The sequence below is a fragment of the Oikopleura dioica genome, chromosome XSR (assembly GCF_907165135.1).
Source record: "Oikopleura dioica chromosome XSR, OKI2018_I68_1.0, whole genome shotgun sequence".
NCBI lineage: Eukaryota > Metazoa > Chordata > Appendicularia > Copelata > Oikopleuridae > Oikopleura > Oikopleura dioica.
Genome location: NC_137294.1, coordinates 5820995 through 5840939, shown reverse-complemented (window position 1 = coordinate 5840939; position 19945 = coordinate 5820995). Strand labels below are relative to the sequence as shown.

The 19945-nt window shown below is 41.4% G+C and overlaps 13 protein-coding genes across 14 annotated transcripts; 11 read left to right on the top strand and 2 right to left on the bottom strand.

Annotated features, from left to right (window-relative positions):
• LOC145710002 (uncharacterized) lies at nucleotides 1–841 on the top strand. Its single transcript, XM_081787682.1, has 4 exons — nucleotides 1–182; nucleotides 226–291; nucleotides 336–462; nucleotides 504–841. Exons 1-4 carry the CDS (start codon nucleotides 32–34, stop codon nucleotides 724–726), a joined length of 567 nt encoding a protein of 188 aa, XP_081643808.1. The 5' UTR covers nucleotides 1–31; the 3' UTR covers nucleotides 727–841.
• A 26-nt stretch (nucleotides 842–867) lies between these two features.
• Nucleotides 868–2666, top strand: LOC145706391 (mitochondrial uncoupling protein 4-like). The gene is made up of 6 exons (XM_081783785.1): nucleotides 868–966; nucleotides 1021–1661; nucleotides 1706–1995; nucleotides 2034–2242; nucleotides 2284–2474; nucleotides 2518–2666. Exons 2-6 carry the CDS (start codon nucleotides 1580–1582, stop codon nucleotides 2634–2636), a joined length of 891 nt encoding a protein of 296 aa, XP_081639911.1. The 5' UTR covers nucleotides 868–966; nucleotides 1021–1579; the 3' UTR covers nucleotides 2637–2666.
• Nucleotides 875–1480, top strand: LOC145708977 (uncharacterized). Its single transcript, XM_081786669.1, has 2 exons — nucleotides 875–966; nucleotides 1021–1480. Exons 1-2 carry the CDS (start codon nucleotides 875–877, stop codon nucleotides 1478–1480), a joined length of 552 nt encoding a protein of 183 aa, XP_081642795.1.
• A 19-nt stretch (nucleotides 2667–2685) lies between the features above and the next one.
• LOC145706389 (ribosomal oxygenase 1-like) lies at nucleotides 2686–4857 on the top strand. Its single transcript, XM_081783782.1, has 7 exons — nucleotides 2686–2797; nucleotides 2841–3369; nucleotides 3411–3687; nucleotides 3732–4002; nucleotides 4067–4324; nucleotides 4374–4527; nucleotides 4572–4857. Exons 1-7 carry the CDS (start codon nucleotides 2707–2709, stop codon nucleotides 4801–4803), a joined length of 1812 nt encoding a protein of 603 aa, XP_081639908.1. The 5' UTR covers nucleotides 2686–2706; the 3' UTR covers nucleotides 4804–4857.
• Nucleotides 4857–6309, top strand: LOC145706390 (zinc finger protein-like 1). Its single transcript, XM_081783783.1, has 7 exons — nucleotides 4857–4985; nucleotides 5032–5143; nucleotides 5224–5507; nucleotides 5552–5647; nucleotides 5690–5824; nucleotides 5871–5957; nucleotides 6005–6309. Exons 1-7 carry the CDS (start codon nucleotides 4884–4886, stop codon nucleotides 6107–6109), a joined length of 921 nt encoding a protein of 306 aa, XP_081639909.1. The 5' UTR covers nucleotides 4857–4883; the 3' UTR covers nucleotides 6110–6309.
• Nucleotides 6310–6343: 34 nt separating this feature from the next.
• LOC145708224 (protein pelota homolog) lies at nucleotides 6344–8017 on the top strand. Its single transcript, XM_081785879.1, has 5 exons — nucleotides 6344–6408; nucleotides 6504–6780; nucleotides 6822–6933; nucleotides 6993–7420; nucleotides 7690–8017. The coding sequence occupies exons 1-5, from the start codon at nucleotides 6344–6346 to the stop codon at nucleotides 7903–7905; spliced, it is 1098 nt and encodes a 365-aa protein (XP_081642005.1). The 3' UTR covers nucleotides 7906–8017.
• A 16-nt stretch (nucleotides 8018–8033) lies between these two features.
• Nucleotides 8034–9197, top strand: LOC145708223 (DNA-directed RNA polymerase II subunit RPB7-like). Its single transcript, XM_081785878.1, has 6 exons — nucleotides 8034–8180; nucleotides 8228–8512; nucleotides 8556–8679; nucleotides 8724–8834; nucleotides 8875–8962; nucleotides 9010–9197. The coding sequence occupies exons 2-6, from the start codon at nucleotides 8388–8390 to the stop codon at nucleotides 9108–9110; spliced, it is 549 nt and encodes a 182-aa protein (XP_081642004.1). The 5' UTR covers nucleotides 8034–8180; nucleotides 8228–8387; the 3' UTR covers nucleotides 9111–9197.
• A 167-nt stretch (nucleotides 9198–9364) lies between these two features.
• On the top strand, nucleotides 9365–11245 carry LOC145708221 (uncharacterized). The gene is made up of 7 exons (XM_081785876.1): nucleotides 9365–9506; nucleotides 9586–9672; nucleotides 9721–9831; nucleotides 9876–10475; nucleotides 10525–10716; nucleotides 10763–10962; nucleotides 11004–11245. Exons 2-7 carry the CDS (start codon nucleotides 9595–9597, stop codon nucleotides 11143–11145), a joined length of 1323 nt encoding a protein of 440 aa, XP_081642002.1. The 5' UTR covers nucleotides 9365–9506; nucleotides 9586–9594; the 3' UTR covers nucleotides 11146–11245.
• Nucleotides 11246–11265: 20 nt separating this feature from the next.
• On the top strand, nucleotides 11266–12822 carry LOC145708222 (thioredoxin-related transmembrane protein 1-like). The gene is made up of 5 exons (XM_081785877.1): nucleotides 11266–11560; nucleotides 11971–12090; nucleotides 12133–12339; nucleotides 12389–12483; nucleotides 12531–12822. The coding sequence occupies exons 1-5, from the start codon at nucleotides 11380–11382 to the stop codon at nucleotides 12627–12629; spliced, it is 702 nt and encodes a 233-aa protein (XP_081642003.1). The 5' UTR covers nucleotides 11266–11379; the 3' UTR covers nucleotides 12630–12822.
• Nucleotides 12823–12847: 25 nt separating this feature from the next.
• LOC145708215 (mitochondrial glutamate carrier 1-like) lies at nucleotides 12848–14312 on the top strand. Its single transcript, XM_081785870.1, has 6 exons — nucleotides 12848–12947; nucleotides 12996–13195; nucleotides 13239–13329; nucleotides 13372–13679; nucleotides 13723–13855; nucleotides 13897–14312. The coding sequence occupies exons 1-6, from the start codon at nucleotides 12849–12851 to the stop codon at nucleotides 13942–13944; spliced, it is 879 nt and encodes a 292-aa protein (XP_081641996.1). The 5' UTR covers nucleotide 12848; the 3' UTR covers nucleotides 13945–14312.
• A 153-nt stretch (nucleotides 14313–14465) lies between these two features.
• On the bottom strand, nucleotides 14466–15748 carry LOC145708214 (uncharacterized). The gene is made up of 4 exons (XM_081785869.1): nucleotides 15514–15748; nucleotides 15235–15469; nucleotides 14925–15190; nucleotides 14466–14881 (listed from the first exon to the last, which is right to left on the bottom strand). The coding sequence occupies exons 1-4, from the start codon at nucleotides 15610–15612 to the stop codon at nucleotides 14501–14503; spliced, it is 981 nt and encodes a 326-aa protein (XP_081641995.1). The 5' UTR covers nucleotides 15613–15748; the 3' UTR covers nucleotides 14466–14500.
• Nucleotides 15749–15956: 208 nt separating this feature from the next.
• Nucleotides 15957–17145, top strand: LOC145709824 (uncharacterized). 2 transcript variants are annotated; one of them, XM_081787528.1, is made up of 4 exons: nucleotides 15957–16040; nucleotides 16085–16112; nucleotides 16167–16249; nucleotides 16294–17145. In XM_081787528.1, the coding sequence occupies exons 1-4, from the start codon at nucleotides 15959–15961 to the stop codon at nucleotides 16593–16595; spliced, it is 495 nt and encodes a 164-aa protein (XP_081643654.1). In that variant the 5' UTR covers nucleotides 15957–15958; the 3' UTR covers nucleotides 16596–17145. The 2 variants fall into 2 exon arrangements, with proteins under 2 accessions (XP_081643654.1, XP_081643653.1); XM_081787527.1 differs by having other exon boundaries at nucleotides 16085–16249.
• Nucleotides 17146–17158: 13 nt separating this feature from the next.
• LOC145709825 (uncharacterized) lies at nucleotides 17159–19878 on the bottom strand. Its single transcript, XM_081787529.1, has 4 exons — nucleotides 19549–19878; nucleotides 19329–19417; nucleotides 19134–19282; nucleotides 17159–17775 (listed from the first exon to the last, which is right to left on the bottom strand). The coding sequence occupies exons 1-4, from the start codon at nucleotides 19578–19580 to the stop codon at nucleotides 17599–17601; spliced, it is 447 nt and encodes a 148-aa protein (XP_081643655.1). The 5' UTR covers nucleotides 19581–19878; the 3' UTR covers nucleotides 17159–17598.
• Nucleotides 19879–19945: the final 67 nt, after the last annotated feature.

Below are 19945 nucleotides of genomic sequence, written 5' to 3'. Positions count from 1 at the left end.
AAATAGAATCTGCTTTTTAGAAAAAGTCGTTATGTCGCTTATTCAACCAAAGCCATCGAGGCAGGCATTTAAAATCGTCATTAAAAATGAGCAGAAACTGTCGATCAACGCGCGCTTTACCGGAATCATGAAAGCGAAGGGGCACAAGAGTCCCTTCGCGAACCAAAATAATAGACAAACTGGTATATTAAAATATGCAAATGTGCATTATTAAAGTAAAACTAGAACCTATTCTTATTCAATCGAATGACGACGGAGCAACAAGATCGAGAAAAACCTCCTTTATGTCTGGTAATACATTCAAACGAATCAATGAAGCTAACCAAAACTAAAAGAGTCCGAAGCCGCCGAAAGAATTGATGCAATTGATGGCGCTTTCAAGCGGGCGATGAAAAAGGTAGTTCCTGAACTTGGCGATTTGATGGAGGGCGACGAGGAGAGATCAGAAGTCTCGGTTAATAGGTGAAAATATATTTAGGAATTGTTATCTTATACCGTTATAGCTCTCACAAAGAGTCCGTCAAGTCGGCTGCCTCTTCAAGTGTTCTCGGATCGGAGAAATCCACTCTCTCTGGGCTCAGTTCCGTAAAATCTGATGGCACCCTCGTCACGGACATCACAACTGCTTCCGAGAGATCTAGTGCCACTCAAATGACATCAACAACGACTGCTGATTCTATAATAAATCAACTTCCAAAGCCTACCGAGAAGATGGATGAAAACTAATTTTTCTGTCTGAATTTTTTCTTCATTGATCAGTGTGATCATGATTCTATTCTACTCTCCGTTTCCTATCAATTTCTGTTCCAAGTCACTGCCTAAAAATAGGGCTTTCTTTCGGTGCTTCGTCGAAAAATGATAACTTTTAGACTCAATGGATCAGGATGAAACGCTCTTTTGCACATACTGCAGCAAAGATGAAAGTCCCTTTCAATGCGCAGCCTGCAAATCAAGATACTGCTCAAGGTAAATTTAATAGCGAACTATGGATATCGAATATTGTAACTGACAATTTGTAAGAAAGTGTCAGGAGCTGAGCTGGCCTTCGCATAGAAAAGTCTGCCAAAAGATTGGAAAATTCTCGCCCAACCACAAATGCGACCACTGCGCGACTATTCATTTGAAAGTCCGTAAAAAGAAAACTGAAATTCAATGTTGTCCAAAAATGGCGTGGGAAAGTCTTGAACACAAAATTGCGAGGATTACACGGACGGAGAAGAAATCGATGAAAGTTATCCTCAATGGCAAAGTTGTTACTGCCGAAAACTATGTCGAAATGCTCGAAAAGAAAAAAGGAGAGCAATCAGAAGCAAAAGGAATGGTCCTCGGAACAGAAACGCTTGAAAAAGGCGATCTACGAGAAGAAGACATAACTCATTTGATGGGAATCACTGGAGTTAGTCGAAACGACGCCATAAAATCTCTTCAAGAAAACAGATCTCCTGTCGACGCCCTGATCAATCTTACTGGCTCAAAATAATCCAGCATATTAACTATATTTTTCTATCTGCAAATATTATTTTTAATAAATCAGTTTTAAAAAAACTTACTTGAACATCGCTCTTCAGTAAAAGATGATATGAATGACTTTACGACTCGTTACTTGAGCAGCATAGGCGGAGCCTGTTGTGCGGAGTTCGCTACTTATCCTCTTGATCTAGGTGAAGAGAGTTTCTTTTATAAAAGCCATGAACATCTTGCGTAGCCAAGACTCGCCTACAACTTCAAGGCGAGAGAAATGTTCAGTATGGTCGGAAACAAGGTCTTTTCGCTGTTTGCAAAGAAGTCGTGCTTAAAGAAGGGATAAGTAAATTGTATTTTGGCATGTCTCCTGCAATCTATCGACACATTCCGTATTCGGGCATCCGAATGTGTGGCTATCAAGCATTGAGACCGCACCTCGGCGAGCGTCCTTCTCTTTTTTCCACAGCTGTCCTTGGCATGTCATGTGGCGCCTTCGCGCAAGTCGTCTCAAATCCGTTCGATCTCATCAAGGTTCGATTCTTCTATCAAAGATCTGTTGAAAGTCTTAGGTTAAAATGCAAAACGAAGGGAAGAGACGTCTTCAAGGGCTGCCTCCGACTGTTGATAAACTCCAATTCTCAGCCTTTTTTAAAAGCACTTTGCGAGCAGGTGGATGGCGAGCGTTTATGGCTGGAGCTATTCCAAATGCGCAGCGTGCTGCATTAGTCAATCTTGGTGATCTCACCGCGTATGATACTTCCAAGAACACTTTCCTCAGGTATTATCGTTGTCCTAAGAATGATTTATAACTGACCTAAGATGGGGGCTGACCGATTCCTATTTCACCTACTTCTTGGCCTCCATGTCTGCTGGCTTAGTCTCTGCAATCCTTGGTACTCCAGCTGATGTCATAAAAACGCGAATAATGAATCAGCCCCTCGACAAAAATGGCATAGGAGTTTATTATAAAGGAAGTATGGATTGTTTGCTCCAAGCGATAAAAAATGAAGGTATTCGATGCCACGTTGGGCTGATATTAATCCCGATTTTAAGGGTTTTTCTCCCTTTATAAGGGGTTTTTACCGTGCTGGTTGCGGATGGGTCCATGGTCTCTTACCTTTTGGATCAGTTTCGAAACAATTTGTTCTGTATCGGGCATTAAGTCCATTTGATTTGTCTGTGCGTGTTATATTCTTATCGGATTCAAATAAGTAAAGAAATTTGTATTTAGACTGCAAAAAAATGAAGAAGCGTCGATCGGCTTTTTCTTTGGCGGCGGCCATTGAACCGCCAGAGAAAAAGCCTGTGATGGACGCTCAGAAATCGGGCAAAAGTAAGTCGTTCTAGTTATTTCATGGTAAAGTAATTTTCAAAAGAGAAACGAAAGAAAAATAAAAATGTCCCGGTAACTGAAGCAATCGTAGAAAAGGATGAGCTTCAGACTGGATCTTCTGGAACCCAATCAGAGCAGTGTGATGAGATGAGCGCTATGAGAGCAATTTTCGCTCGAGAAAAAGCGTCAAAGAATGGAAAGACTAACGGAACTGAGGAAACTATCGAGCCGGAAAGTCTTCCATCCGAAATCAACCAGGAAGCCTCTGAAGAAACACTTGATTCTGACCTTGCATCGATCTCTGAAGAGCCCAGCTCCTCGAACATGCCAAAGAAAAGCAAATTATTGAGACCACCTACCATGCCTATACCTACCTCTGTATCAGACTCATTGAAGGATTCTGCCCGTCTGTTCCAGTGGATGATCTGGCCAATGGACGTCGAAGACTTCATGCTAAACTACTGGGAAAAGAAGGCCGTTCTCATTCGACGGAATAAGGCCGACTATAACAATAGCCTCTTCAGTACATCGCAGCTTGCCAATATTATCCAAAATAATCCCGTTCAATTTGGGTAATTTAGATTGCATTTTTAACCCTTAAAATTTTATTCAGTGTTAATATCGACGTCACATCATGGGACAAAAAGAATGGCCGACAGACTCACAATGAGCCTGGACGAGCGTGGCCTTCGAAAGTGTGGGACATGTACAACAATGGTTGCTCTGTACGAATGCTCAACCCACAGACTTACTCTAAGTCTATTTGGAGTGTCTGCCAGGGACTTCAGGAGTTCTTCGGTTGCTTCACCGGTTCTAATACTTACCTGACACCTCCTAGTACAACAGGGTTTGCTCCGCATTACGATGACGTAGAGGTGTTCATGGTTCAGGTAGACAACTTAAATCTTTGTTATTTGTAGTTACTTTTTCTAAGACTGAGGGAAGAAAGAGGTGGAAAGTTTGGGCGCCATTCGAAAACAAAGAACTCCCCCGAACTTCATCGCGGAACTTCCACCCGAACGAAATTAAACATGAACCGGAGATCTATGAAATAATCCAACCTGGCGATGTACTTTATGTTCCAAGAGGGTGGCTTCATCAGGGCGAATGCCTGGCTGGCGAGCACTCTCTCCATGTTACAATTTCGACATATCAGAAGAACGCATGGTGTGATCTTCTTGAAAAAATCGTACCGCAAGCGTTGTGTAGGGCTCAACGATAATGATCGTATACTTCTGCGGGAGAAATATTGCTTGAGCCATAAAAAGTCCACTGCCATAAAAGAAAACGTTGAGTTCCGGCGAGGCCTTCCGACAGACTACAAGCTCATCATGGGCGTGTCCAATAGTGATCGAGAAGATCGAGCTGCCGAGCGAGAGCAATTCAGCAATGTCGTCATGTCTCTCATGCAGAACATGATTCAGTACGCAGATGTGGATAAAGCATGCGATGAATTAGCGAAGAATGACACTCATTGCGCCCTTCCACCGGTGCTATCCAAGGACGAAGCGAACAGAACTGTCCAATGTAGGAGTCGATTTTTACAAAAAAACAGCATGATTTAAATATTCGTTAGGGGGAAAGCCAATTGTTGAAAATGGCGTCGTCAAGAATACTTGCTACAAGCTTGATGAAGACACTGAAATTCGCCTCTTACGGCAACAATCTGCACGAGTCATTATGGGCGAGGATAATGAGATTATCCTTTGCCACAGTAATGACAACCCTAGGTACTACTCTATGTCATTTTCGGCAGTTCAGATTTTTTCCTTAGAATTTACAAGAAGGAAGAATTGAAATCGTACGAAATAAGCGAGGATGGGGCCGCTGTTTTTGACGTTCTTACGGTAAAATACCCGAAGTATGTGAAAGTGGCTGATTTGGTCAATGAAGGCTGTGATCTGGACACAACTTTGCAGATTGTTTTGAACCTGCTGGAAAATAATGTTATAATGACAAAGGAAGTTACTCGTCTATTTAACGAAGATGATGAAATGAACAACTGACTGTAGAATGTATTGCTGCTGATAAGGCACCCCTGAACTTCCAGGCACATCTAATTGCTTTTCAATTATTTTAGACTGTAATGGGTCTCTGTAAATGTCCGAAGCGAAAAGTCACGAATCTATTCTGTTACGAGCATCGTGTCAATGTCTGTGAATATTGTATCGTGGAGAGATATCCAAAGGTTTTACTTTTACGTATTTTCTCAGAGATTTATCGACTGATTTAAGTGTGTAGTCCAGTCATACTTGAACTGGCTGAAAGACTCTGACTACGACCCGACATGCGCGGTATCTGGAAAGCCACTCGAAGATATTGATCCAGTTCGGCTGATTTGCTACCGTAAATATGATATCATGGCAATATATTAAAATTTCGAATGTATATTTATCTCTAAAGCGGAAATTATTCATAATATCTAGACGTCTTTGACTGGCCTGCGCTGAGTCAAAAATTCTCCGAGTATCCATCGAATACTGCACCCGGAGGATTCCGCTGTCCGATTTGCTCTGGGCCAGTCTTTCCACCGGAAAATCAAGCTGGTCCAGTGGCGGAAGCGTTGCGCGAGCGACTGAAGACAGCTTCTTGGGCTCGTGTAGGCCTTGGTCTCCCACTCATCCCTGAAGCAGACGAAGAGGAGGAGAAAAACAATAACAATAGTTCGTTGAAATCTTGGGACGCGCCAGAGACCTTCAATCCTGTTAACGTAACTAACTTTGCTTGAACCCAAGAAGTTGAGCCAAAATTAAGAATCGAATCGCGACTCCCCTCTGCACTTCTACTCCTGTAAGCACGCATGCCCTGACCGAGTCCGAAGTGACAAATAGAGAAAAGCTCAAGCGTCAAGTAAGATACTAAAGACGAGCTACACACCAAGAAACTTTTCAGCTTGACTACGCTTCAAAGGAAGTGGCCTTGCCGGTAGATAATGAGGATCCCGATGAGAATAAATACGCCAGGAGAAAACCTACAGGCTTCTTGTCAAAATTGATCAAAGCCCACGAAATCCATCCTAAATACAGGGTAAGCTATCACTATAATCTCATCAGTTGATCGATTTTTTTTTCAGGACGATACCGATATTACCCAAAAGACTTTGTTCATGATATTTATCGCGGTCATTGGCGTTTTCACAGTTCTGTTCTTCCTGACCAAGGTAATCGACTTCTTAGAATATTGACTCTCACCGCATTTATTTGCTAGGTTGGTCGATCTCGCGCCGACCACGATCCCTTCTTGGACCCAATCAACAATCCCAATATTCATAACGCTGACGTCGGAGTCGATGTGAATGTTGGAGATAATTAGTATTATTGTCCTTTTCTTATTTTTCAAACAAACACTCATAATTTTCTGTATTCTGCTTTGCCTATTCAACACTCTTAAGTTTACATCGGAAATTGTTTGCCGATTAACTTGTTTTCCTATTTTTTCGTTTTTATCCGTGATTAATTCTAAAAAACTGCGGTGTCTCACTACTACGTGCAATAAACTTATGTAAATCGTTCCGAAAATACTCTCATGCATATTTTCTGTTCAGAAATGAAAGTGCACCACCGCGAACTAACGAAAAATAAATCGGGTAAGATCGTTCTCACCGCAGAAGAACCTGAGGGAAAGGACTTGCAGATGCATAAATTCTATTATGTTAACTAACTGGGCGAGAATCGTTTTCTCCGGCATTTGGTCTTATAAAAAAGTCCTTGGAAGATCTTTGGCATGTGTACAATATGCTTCAGGCTGGCGACCGAGTGGAAGCTTCGACAGTTCGAAACGTGAAGAAAGAGTCGTCTACTGGACTTCGTACGACCGAGAGGAAACATTTCAAGTTGACAATCAAAATCGAAACACTCGATTTCGATCAAACTGTCTGTTGCTTGTCGATGAAAGGGACAAATACGGAGCAGAATGAGTTCGTTAATATCGGACAGTACCACACGATAGACCTCGAGTTGGGCCGACGTTTTACAATTTACAAGGTAGGAAGAATTTCCATCGGCTTGACGTCAATACAGAATAGGACGAGTGGGACTCGATAACATTACGGAGAATCAAAGAAGCGACAGATATGAATTTGAAAGCAGAAGTAGGGGCTGTGGTGATGGAAGAAGGTCTGGCACACGTGTGTTTAGGAGAGGAATCAATTTTTATATATAGATAATGAGAAAGGTTAGAGTCTATTCCTTGCAAGTTCTCAGTGCGCTGACAGTGGTGAAGCAAAAAATACAGACCTCAATTCAAGGAAAACGACGACCAGACAAACACGAAGAGTCGATGAAGAAGTTCTTCAAAAATGTAGCCACTGCGATGAAGACTAATTTTGATTTTGATCGTTTAAAATGTATCATTATCGCTTCTCCTGGTTTCGTGCGCGAAGAGTTCATGGAATACATGTTCATCCAAAACGAAGAAAACAAGAAATTCATCGAACATCGCGCGAAATTTGTTTCCTGCAGAAGCTCCTCCGGATACAAGCACTCCCTTATGGAAGTCCTCCAAGACCCTGGTGTCGCCCGCCGCCTAGAAGATACAAAAGCAGCAAAAGAAACGAAGGCATTTGAAACATTTCAGCAGACACTTCTCGACGACGGGGATCGCGCCTTTTATGGAACAAAACAGGTAATAGTCTGTTACTAGTAGACCGATTTTTTTGAATTTATTGAACTTTTTAACGCCTCGCGGGGTATTGCTATTCAGTCAAATGATTCCACTGAGATGGCTTGGGTTGTGGCGGATATTAAAAAAACATATGTTGAAATGTTTCACTCGAAACTATTGTGTTTGAGAATTCTCTTCTTTTGATACAGACTGTTCGTTTTTCACCAACAAAAATTGTAAATTATTTATAAATAATATCTTTCATTCGGGCAGATTTAATTATTTTTCAGGTTGAAAAGGCTTGCGAGTTACAAGCAATAGATACACTTTTGATGACTGATTCACTATTCCGATGCTTTGACGTGAATCGAAGACGAAGATATGTGAAGCTTTCCGAGCGCGCGCAAGCTGCTGGGGCAAATGTTTATATTTTGAGTTCTCTCCATCCATCTGGCATTCAGCTCGCGAATCTCACTGGAATCGCAGCCATTCTCAGGATCGGATAGCATTTCTATCTCGACTTCAAATCTATCTTATTTGAGGAATCGATTCATCCCAAAAAAGGTTTCCACTTCCCGACATAGAAGATATAGACTTCTCTGACGATGAATAAAATAATGCTTATAGGCCCTATAAGTTATACCTTTGCCTAAGTGCTTATTTGCATAGAATGGGTTTTGTCGGATCGCTTGTTCGCTTCACTGGCAAAACTGCTGTCTTCGGTGCTAAAGTCGGCCTTTTTGTTGGAAGTGTTCAGCTTACTTCTGAGCTTGGTGTCTGGGTATACTTTTAATTTTGCTATCTTTAGTTCAATTCCGTTAAATTTAGGGCAGAGACCCACAGCTTGCAAAGAAGCGAATCCAGACGTTTTTCGGCTGCGAGAACATGACAAAGTGCCCTATTATGCGATGCGAGGGAGAATGCCCAGTTCTGAAAGTTCTTTCTTAATATTCCCTGCTCCTGAAACTATTTATTCTGGCAAAATGAAATGATATTTGACAGGAGCTCTCTTCTTAGAATGTTTTACCATATTGATCTCGAACATGAGCTTTTAATCCATCCGATGTACTTTGGAGAGAATCTCACTGATACGATTCGACAAAAACTTTACAGGTATATTCTCGGGATCTCGGCAATTCTAAGTGCTCAAATTCAGTGAAGTAGAAGGCTCCTGTACTGGAGAACATGGATTTGTGATCGGTGTCACGAATATTCACAGCATTGGTGATGGAGAGATTCTGGCGGGGAGAGGATTTTGCCTTTTCCCAATTAAATACGCGGTGAGTTCTTATGTGTAAGATTTCATTGGCTAATTATTTATTAGGCGATTGTCTTTCGTCCTTTCAAGGGCGAAGTCGTGGACGGGGTAGTTACACAAGTGAACAAAGTCGGACTCATGGTGGATGTTGGCCCAATGGCCTGCTTCATTTCAAAGGTACTAGTGCGAGATTGTCACGAACTATGGTGTTCTTCAGCACTCCATACCTTCTGACATGGAGTTCGATCCAGATTCTAACCCTCCTTGCTACAAGACGAAAGACGAAGACACAGCGATTAGACAAGGTCCTTGAATGACGTTAAAGCCTAATTATTATACAGGATTTTTACAGACGACGAAATTCGGCTTAAAATTGTCGGGACGCGAGTAGACGTTAACGAAATTTTCTCGATTGGGTCGCTGATGGACGATTATCTCGGAAGAGTGGACTGATGATGAAATTCGAAAGTGCTTTTGGAAAAACTGCCATAGAAAACGTTTACAGAGCTTTCGATAGAATAATTCAACTGTAAATCCAAAGGAGCTCATTTTCCGACATTAGAATGCTCCACTCGATAATCCGCGATTATGACCATCAACTAGCGACAAGAAATGAGAAAATCAAAAATGCCGAAAAAAAGCTGATTGATGCTAGCTGTAAAAGTGCTAAAGAGCTTGCAATCGATGTTAACCTACCAGTGAAGCATGCATACGCAAACCAGAAAAAGGTGGACAAGGAATTCAGAAAGATACAGCAAGAAGCGTCTGACTTGGAAAAACAATCGGAAAAGTGGAATGAGTCGTTGAAAAACTTCGAGTCTGCGATCAGGCATCTAGGGGACTTTGAAGGTATTCTAGATGCTGGATTTATTATTAGATTCTCCCCATAATTCTTCATTATCAGTATCAATTATTTAATAAAATTAAGCTTTTGCCTATGCAATTGAGAGGGAAACGAAGATATTGCTCCACGCCGTCAAAGAATCAAAAAAGGAAACCTAATTCTGTCAAAAATGTAAATATAGCCATCTTCATATTTTCGAACTGAACGGCGAAATTTCAGATGTGGATCGTCCCTGATTATAATATTACGGAGTTCGTAAAAACGCTAAAAACCCTCGTCAAAATTGGTCCTCACGTTCAAATCGAGCCGTATGACGTCCAAGGATTAAAGGTAATCGAGTGAGTTCCAATGTAATTTCGTAACAATCATTTGAGCTTCAAACGTCAAATATCTCCCGATCAGTTTGTATGCAAATGATTCTTACCCCCGAGTTCTTCGACATAAGCGAAAGTTACAACACTTCGCAATCACAAACATCCGTGTATTGCGATGATGTCAAGATCAGTCTCCCGCTGCGCTACTTGATCAAAGTTTCAGCTATGAACATCTCGAAATTCCTTGATAAAATCGAAATCGACTTCTCGGCGGAACATTTTTCATACAAATTCATCGGCACGAAACATTGGACGAAACACTACGACTTCGAAGTGTATGACCCGGACAACCTCGCTTCTACTTTCGACCTCGAGGAAAGAGTTCCATTTATGGTCTGCCCACTGTCAGTAATCGATGGAGAACTCTCTACCTTTCCTCGCGGGATTCTGGAAGCGACTATGTACATGGATGATGGAAAACTGCATCTCAAATCGTACGATGAAAACACTGTCAAATCGAGTGTCAAGTCCCAGGTCGCGATAACATCCGAAGAGTTGGAGATCTTCCAGCCGATGAGTGACCATCTGACGTTTTCATTGAAAGAGCTTCGAGCAGCTGTAAAACTATGGGAAGATTTGATGGAAGATGCTGAAGTAAAAGTAACAATTCCTTTATGCTTACATTTCTGTGAGAATGTAAAATATTAAGGTCTTCGAAGAGGGTCAAGGTTGTCCCTTGGTTTTCAAAGTTGAGTCGGACAATTTCATCTCTTCGATTGTCACAGCCACACTGAGCTCGGACATATCAAAGACAATCAATATAACTCGTGTTCACAGCGACGATTCCTTCCTTGACTCTACTAAGTCTGAAATAATCCCTGCGAGTGGGAGCGGAAGAAGAGTAAAAATGCTTAAACTTTTGTCTAGACAACTTACGGATTCTTCAGAGTCCTCTCATGCTAACGCAGGCCGATATTCTGAACGCATCAAGGCTAACCGAGACCCGTGATCAATACGACTTGTCATCCTATAATCGACGTCAATATCAGCCTGAACAGCCTTCTTTTCAGCCCAGTTCTAGTCAATTCGCGTCGCTAAATAATAGCCGTAGTGGAGCGGACTTGCTTTTCGGCGATAGCTCCGACAGGTAGTAGTTAAAACATCACTGTTTTATATTTACGTTTTTAGCGACGATTCAACAAATGACGCTTCTCTTTACGGCATTAAACGAAATGTCGGAGGCCGAATGATGGATTCAGAAATGGAAGATACAGCTTCTCAATACTCATTCCAAAGTCGCCAGACTGTCCTCGCAGAGGACTCGGACTAATTTTACTGCCCTTCTCAATCATCTATGATTTTTCAACGGATATTTGTAATAAATTTTTGGCCCATGTGTAACTTAAGAAATTGAGAGAATACTTTTCCGAATCAGGGGTGTTGATTTTTATTTCGTTTTGGCGATTGTAGCTTTAGTGAATCATTAGGCCGACGAAAAAGTCTTTCGCTGCAACTTTGCGTGGACAAAAAAAGCTTCGCCAACTCTGAGTTCCTTGGCTCTAGAATGATTCCCTTTCTGCTGATTGCTGGTGCCGTCGCCAGCGCCGTAATCGATGTGACAGATTCGAATTGGCGGCAAACTTTGCAGGGAGAGTGGATGATCGAATTCTCCGCTCCTTGGTGTCCAGCGTGTCAGCGATTCGAGAACGAGTGGAATAAGTTGGGCGAATATGCTCCAGAACTCGGTATGTGATTTCAGGAGCCGCCTGATTGACACAAAAGTTCATGGCGGCAAAAGAGCCGTGTCTCAAATTACACTTTGTCCTCCCACAATTATCTGACCATATCATGACTAGATCAAACTAGAATACCACAGTCATGTCGACACCACATCCAAGTCGCATTTTTCTTCTAATTTTGAAATGGATAACTTTGTGTAAACAAGCGTAAAAAATACTCCTGTGAAAATAGTGAATATGCCAAAGCAACGGAATCAATTCAGAGACACTCCCACAAAAACATTGGGATCATGGGTTTCCTCGAGAAAAAGTAGTCTCCAAATTGAGGCATTCGAGCACTCGTGTCTTTGATTTTGAATTCTGTCGAGTCAACCGATTTCGGTTATTTAAGAGTTTTGCTTCAATGAAGTTTTAAGGCATAAAAGTTGGTAACGTGGATATTACCCACAACCACAGTCTCGCCGGACGATTTGTGATTACATCGCTTCCTACTGTTTACCACTGCTTGGATGGAATCTGCACAAAATACGACGAAGGTCAGTTCGAGATAGATAAAATTTTGCTACGGCTTTCTTAAGGTCGCAATTTTGACGCCCTTCATGATTACGTCAGCGAGAAAAAGTACGAACAGTACGATCCATTGCCCTGGTACCGGCAGCCAAATAGCATAACTATGTCGCTCATCTCCTGGCTTTTCATCTTTTCCTCCTACATGCAAATAACGCACGATTATCTCACGAAGGAAATGGGTTTCAGCGACCTCGTCAGCTACATCATTTATGGAGGTAATTACTTGATGAAATCAGGGACTCCAAGTTAAACACTCAAACAAAGTGTGCACAATCATAACTGGGCTCTTTTTGGGTGCCGTTCTCGTCTTTGTGTCCGATTGCATCTCGCCGCGCAAACCCGTCAGCGGCCAACATAAAGTAAGAAAGCAAATTTACCTATTTTGTATCTATATCAATGTTTGCAGAAAGTAGACACGCCCGCCGAGGAAGAAGAGCAAGAGAAAAAGAAGGATTCACAATTAAGTCAGAAAACTCGACGACGGAGGACAAGAAAAGAAGAATAGATGAAAAGAACGACAGTTGGATCGAAATTAGGAAATTCACTCTCAATAGCTGCCTGCCTGATTATTGGCGCTTGTATTGTTGATTAGCGAGCGTTGACATCGATTTTTACTTCAGTTCAATTTAAGTTTCAATGTTTCACTTTTATATATGTGTATAAGTCTATAATGCCAGGGACTGACGCTTTTCTAACCATTAATTTGACTCTCGTTATTTTAAGAATGCCAACTGAGAACGAGTTGCTACTATGTAAAATCGGAAACGGTGCGCTTGCTGGTATCGTCGGTGTCGGAGCAAGTTTCCCCCTCGATTTAATAAAAGTAATTTCCACTGAGTGGTAAAGACGTAAGAATCTAACGAATGTTTAGACGAAATTTCAACTGAATAAAGTCCAGTACCATGGCAAATTCGTCAACGCCTATCGAGCAGTTGTTGCCGAGCGTGGTCTTACTGGACTTTATGGTGGAATTGGAATCAATATGATACTTATCACGCCCGAGAAAGCGATCAAGCTCGTTGTCAATGACAGAATGCGCGCCCGTCTTACTGATAAAAACGGAAATATCAGGTAAACTAATTCGCCATAGGTATGCGCCTCAAAAATATTCAAGTATAATGAACCAGGTTATTGCTGGAGCGACGGCTGGAACCTGCCAATGTATTGTTACATCTCCGATGGAAATGTTTAAAATTGCTGGCCAGGTAAAAATTCAATGTAGAATTTTTGTTTCATCCTGCTGGTAGACTGGAACTCCTGTGAGCGTCACCTGGGCACAGCGAACTGCGGGGCGTGCGACTGCGATTGGAAAGATCCGGGGTGTATACACTGGCTTCTGTGCTACGCTGATCCGGGACATTCCATTCTCAGCTGTATATTTTCCATTCTACGCGATCGTTCGTGAGCAAATGGCCAAAAGGTTACTTAATCCAGGAGAAGACCCGACCTTTGCGATGAATTTCGCATCCGGACTTCTGTCTGGCCTTGTAGGAGCATTGACCGTGACTCCAATGGACTGTATTAAAACTCGTATCCAAAAGCAGGGTGGTATTAGGTACAAGCATTGCCCCTTATTGATTGTTAAAATTTACTTATAGTTGGATGGAGGCTGCTAGATCCGTGATCCAGGAAGGCAGACAACAAAATGGCTCAATCGGTGCCGTCCAGGCACTTTTCAATGGTGGCCTCGCTCGTGGGATTGTTGTTGGAGTTTTATTTGGCGCTGCTCAGGTTTTTCCTCTTTTATTTCGTAAATTAAAAATTGCTTTTAGGTTATGTACGAGCTTCAAGCGACGGAGAAAATTCTCGGATATGTCTAAAATCGGCTCTTGAACGGTTCTCATGGGATGAGTTGGTTTAACTGTTGCCAGTTTCAATTGAGCTGCTAAAGTTCCTTATATATAATCACTGTAAACTCTTATCGTTGTCTGTAATTACGGTGCCCATTTGATGTGTCAAATGCGTATGTTCAAATCTGTAATATGAATTATTATGTTATATAATATTACTTATATTTTGATTAAAAAAGACGAGCCTCAAGGTAGAGGCTTCGGAAAACCTGTTTTTATACATCTTTCATTCAAGATCAATTTACCTATAAACAGAAACTCATTTGTCACGCTCTCTTGAAACAATAGAATATTTTCCTTTTAGGCTGTCAAATTTAAATACATGAAAAGTACTATCACTTATCTAGTGTCTGCGTGTATTGATGCGTGAGGTATTCGCTCTACTCTTGCCTTGCATTTTACCAGTTATCAGGCTTCGCTACTTTCTCAACCCCACTTCATTTTCAAACGCTCAGATGCACTGTAGACACTGTTATTTTCTTGACATTTATTGGTAAAGAGACCGTATATGTTATATGAATATAAATCAGACATTTCGAACCAGGACACCTTGATTGGGGTGTTTCTTTTCAATGTGGTCTTTGACGTGATCACCGCGGTAGCTAGCATAGGAGCATTGAGGTGCGCCGCACGCAAAGCGGTGGAATCGCAGATGTTTCGAGTAGTGCCGCTTGAGGTTTTCTTTCACCCCAAAAAACTTGCGGCAGTTCTGAACCAGCGGGCAGAAAAGGCACTCAAATGGCCCAGAGTCGTCGCATTTTGTCTTTTTTGTCGAGATTGTCTCGATCGGGTAGCCAGAGTCGACAATCTGACGAGCATCTTTTTCAGTCATGAATCCGAGTGAACGAGCTTCGCAAAACTTTTGCACTTTGGTCAGGATTTCCTTTGAATCCGCAGGATATTGGACCTTAAACCGGATTAATATAGCGAAAGAGATGTACTGGTATTACTTTCTGTGTTCCATAGCGATCTAGCACTGTTGCTAAAAAGTGGGAGTTAATCTGGTAAATCATTCCATTCGTCGGGTGCTTAACTTGAGCCTGGTCGCTCTCCGTCAGCGCTGGTCTTGCAAACGGGATCACATCCATCTTGTGTTGCTGCTGGACCGCGTTGAAATTGGTCAGACCAAGAATGGGCTCCATGTGATCAGTCTGTGTTTTGCTTAGGAGAGCTCCCTTTGGATCGTTTTCCATCTCAACAGCAGTGTTCTCGTTCTCTAATTTTTTATCTTTCATTAATTGATTTGTGAGAGTGTCATACCTAGATGCAAGTTACCCTCCATGAATTCAAGCTCGTTCGAAAGCATCTCTCCGCCGCCGAGAACGGACTCCATCCGCTTCAAGTGCTCATTCACATCCCCTCGTAGATTTGGCTCCTGCTTGATATTGAGCAGTGGAACTGGGTTGGTCATTTCATTGTGGAATCCGTTGTCAGTATTGTGATTTGTCCCCATCAAGTAGGATGACATGATTGTAGTCATTTGAGGGTTCTGCGCCTTAACAGTGAGTTTGACTAAAAGCAATTAAAAATATTTCAGACCTGCATGAGCTGACTGTATGTCACAGAAGGAAAGGCAGGAGGCATCATTAAATCTGCTTGAGTGGAGAGAACATCAGAGAGCTGTCTCTGATAAGCCATCTTGAGATGATTTTTTGAGTGATGGCATGAATCGTAGCTTCTTATAAAATTTTGGGGAAGCGCCACCTTGAGGCCTTCCGTTGATTTCCGACGATGGAAAACGATCAACGCTCTTCATTATCGATTTTGTTGTCTACGTTTATAGTTTTATTTGTACCTAAAGTGTATTCGATATTTAAAAATTTCTCCCCCTGATTCATCGTTAATTTCAATTCTTGGATCATTTGTTATTTGGATTATAGTTTACGCTAGAAATACTAGGCTTGAAATTCAGAAAGGTTACCCCAGTTTTTAGTATTTTTTGCGTTGAGAGAATAGCTAAGTATCTAATTTGTAATGTTATAGAATGGAAACTTATTGGAAGATTTTGTATACTACTCAGAAGCACAAGAAACAAACCAAAAAGTGGATTGACGGATACATGCATGGTGAGAATTAAATAAGATTCTAAATCTATTCTACGTGATTTTAGTAAAACCCGACGGAAAGAATGCCGTGATGTACAGTGAAGATTTAGACAAAATCCATCACTTCCGAATTGAGCAGAAATTTAGATGCCGAATTACCGAAGGTGGTGAATTTGGTATTCAAAAGTACGATTTACAAGTAGACGAACAACTTTCAAAACTGCCGACAGGCAAGATCAAATAATAATCAAAGTTAGATTTAATATAAATATAGACCCATCAAACCCAACTGGACCCTCTGAGTTTTACTCCCCACCGGCTCTAGTTCATCATTCTGATACGCTGAACTATGCCTTCAAACCTCTGTTGCCACCTAGATCTACCAAAAGCTCCCCCCTGAACAATGGTTATCCGCAGAATGGCTACGGAACTCCTCGTCCAACGTCCAGTCGTGATGATAGAAAACGGAAGATTGGGGATCAAGTTCAGCTCCCAAGATTTGCCCCGAGCAATGATGATTGTTTCGATCTCGAAAAGGAAGGAACGGTTCAATACTTTTTGTTTTTCTCTACTTGATTGAGTTTATCGAGCTATTATTTGAACTTGCGTCAAGACCCAGAAATTAAAGAAGCCGCCAATCGCAGCAAGATCAATCCTACCCCACCACATTTCCACGATCGAAACACAGAAGTACAGCCGAAAAAGATGAAGGCCTCTCCAATTCCACCACCCCTCTTTTCGGCGAACCAGATTTCGCCTCCTAATTCCCACGATGATGATGAAAATCAAACCGCTTCTTCTGAAGCATCAACTGAATTGAGCTTCAATATCTCTGAGCACGGCGATTCGAACACTTCCTACAATTCATTGCCACTGTTCAATACTCAGGGATCGCTCTCAGAAAGCACTACCAAACCTGCCAAAACTTCTGATATTCCTGACAATGCATCTGAATGTTCTTCTATTGACCCATGCACTCGAGAGGAGAGTTATGACTCTTTGACGCGAGACAAGGCGGATCCTTTCAGCTTCAAAAATCCCTTCGAATCGAGTGACGAAGAATGAATAGAGTTGCTAATTATTATTTTTTGCTTTTTATTAATGCAATAAAAGATACCCTTTATCATCGATAAATGAAATAGAATTTGAAAGGTGCTTTATTTTTACGTTCTTCAAGAGCATTTCAGAAGTCAAAATTTGCAAAGGATTGGGCAGGGCACGTAGTTTTCAGGAAGGTCAAATGTACAATTATGATTGGGGGTTTTGGAGAGGAAGATACATGTTGAGATTGAGAAGGAATTCACAGAATTAACAGCATTTTCGAAGCATCAATTCAAAATTCGAATGACTTGTTTAGGCGACATATATATCATATTATATATGTATAATGACAAGTTAATTGTAAAGTTAAAAGATGATGGATTAGAGGAACTATTTTGATGGGTTATACGTTTAGTATTCATGATTTATGTTTTCTATAGGGATTTTTGCTTGAGCAAGTGATAGTGGTATTGGCCCAATACTCTTAAGTTCAAGAATCAAAGGTCGGATATCGTTGGAATGTAGCAGTTACATTGAATTATCCTACGCGTTTGAGTTCTACTTGGTATTTTTCATCGGGAAGATGACGAACTATTTGATTGAGGACGCAGCAGTAACACCAGGTAGCCAGGATGCAATCAAGGCAGTTGTTTCCATCGATGTCGTATTTTCGTCGCACTTGTCCTCGCTGGCAGCAAAGAGTCACACAACAAACCTAAAGTTTATCTGTTTAAGGGGTCCCCCTCCGGAATTTCAAATCTTAATGACGGGCCGCTTTGAGGCATATTTAGATTCCCCGTCTTCTGAGGATCATTTTGATGTATTAAAGTCCCCCCTTACAAGCATCTTGACCCAAAATTTTAGCCTTTGAAAATCGCAAAAATGCATGTAATTTGTACTAAGTAAGCTAAAGCGTGAAAATCGTTATTTTTTTCGACTTTTCAATGTCGTAAAAAATATACAAATAAGGGGTCTATCGAAAGCTCAGAGCGTACTGATTAAGAATATTATAAGCGCACAAGAATTTTTGGCCATAATTCGGCGCTAGAGAGCAATTTAATGCCAAAAATTGGCAAAAATGGCTTTGAATAGTTTTTCTTTAGAAAAATTTTTTCTCTTTTCATCAATCATTCTAAAGCTACTTGCGAATTCAGATAAGCGTCCTTTCTTTCTAGTCCACAAGTTTAACCCGTTAACGGGCTCGTGGAGATCTAATCTCCACGGCGCCTTTGAAGCGCTATAAGATAGACGCGTCTGATTATTTTTTGAAAATTTTTTCATTTCTGAAAAATTTAATCGATTCTCTATCCGCTCGTATAATTTTGAAAAATTTTTCGCGTGAAATTCTGCTCAGGAGAAGCAAAAGAAAAACTTCAGTCAGCGAAAAAAAGGGAAAGAGTAATGCAACTCGTGCGCCTTTTCCCTTTTGTTGAATCTCAGCGCCGAAAATGACGTAACTTTGACCCCGATTTTTAGCCATTAGACAATCAAGAATAGAAACAAAACAACAATCAGATGAAAGAGCAGACGCTTCTGAATCATGCTGTTTCCTTAGAATTTGCTAAGATGAGCCCTATTTCACAGAAATCGTCAAAACGTCCGTGGAGATTAGATCTCCACGCGCCTGTTAACGTATAAAATCGCGCGCCCAGTTAACGGGTTAACCCGTTAACAGGGTGGTCGATTTCGCCTACGCTTTTGCCTATCTGTGATTGAGTGAAATCATGAATCCGGGCATGCGATTGGCTACTCATTTCCACGCGTGGCCGTGAGACGGCCACGCGCCTGTTAACGGGTTAAAGAGCAAAACAAAAGCCCAATAAATTTTTATTTCGGCTTGAAAACACCCCAAAAAGGTGTTTTCTGAAAATTCGAATTTTTCAAGAGTCCCTGGTTGCAGATTTGACATTTCGAAAAAAGCTAAAGCTACTTGCAAATTCCAATGAAGGCATAAACTTTCATATGCAATTGGAATTAGATAAATCCACAATGCCAAACGAAAGTTATTTCGAGTCAAGGTTGGCGATTCCGGGGGAGGATCCCTTAAGTCTAAATTTGAGTTTCTTTTCGTACGCATGGACATTTGAGACATTTCTCTCGTCGGTTGAACGCTTTCTTTCCCAAATCATTCGTGATGATTTTTCTCAGCTTTGACCAGCAACAAGTTGCCTGCCAGCAAGTCGCACTGTCGCTGCATTCGCAGAGTCCAGTTTTCCATTCGCCTAGAGATTTCCAAATCATAGAGTATCTTGACAAATTAAAATTTACCATCTGAATGTCGTTCCTGGTCAAACCCCAGTGGCTGTTGTTGGATAACATTAATCGTCGTTCCTTGTTGCTGTCCATGGGTGTAAATGCTAAACAGAAGTTCAATTCACGGTCTTTGTGAATAACATCTAGATTTATAACATTATTTTGCTCGACATAATTATGACTTTAGAGATTTAACAACTAAGTAATTCGCAAATCGTGAAATAATTCGGATTACGTTTCATCTCGTTGACTGTTTTTCTTCCCCATTTTCTCTTCTGGATCTCGTACTTCGAAAAATGCTCAACCTGTGCCTTCCGATCTCTACGAGCTTGTAAGAAAAGAATATCCCGTGTTCGGCGAGTAGAAAAAAGACTGATTCACGGTGTGCTTATCGCCCGTGGCGCTTCTGAATCTTTCCCTTTTTGTAAAAAAACGCGTCGGCGGATCGTCCTAAAGGATTCACCCCCGGACGATGCGAGCACGAGCCATTTGATTTCACAAGAATCAATCGTGAGCAATACCATTGTTTACTTGCATTGATCGTTCAAGAATGTTTTTATAATTGAGCGTTGAAGTGAAGTTTCGGGAGGCGAAGCAAAGTTGTAAAAGAAGATTGCGAATGATCTCTCATT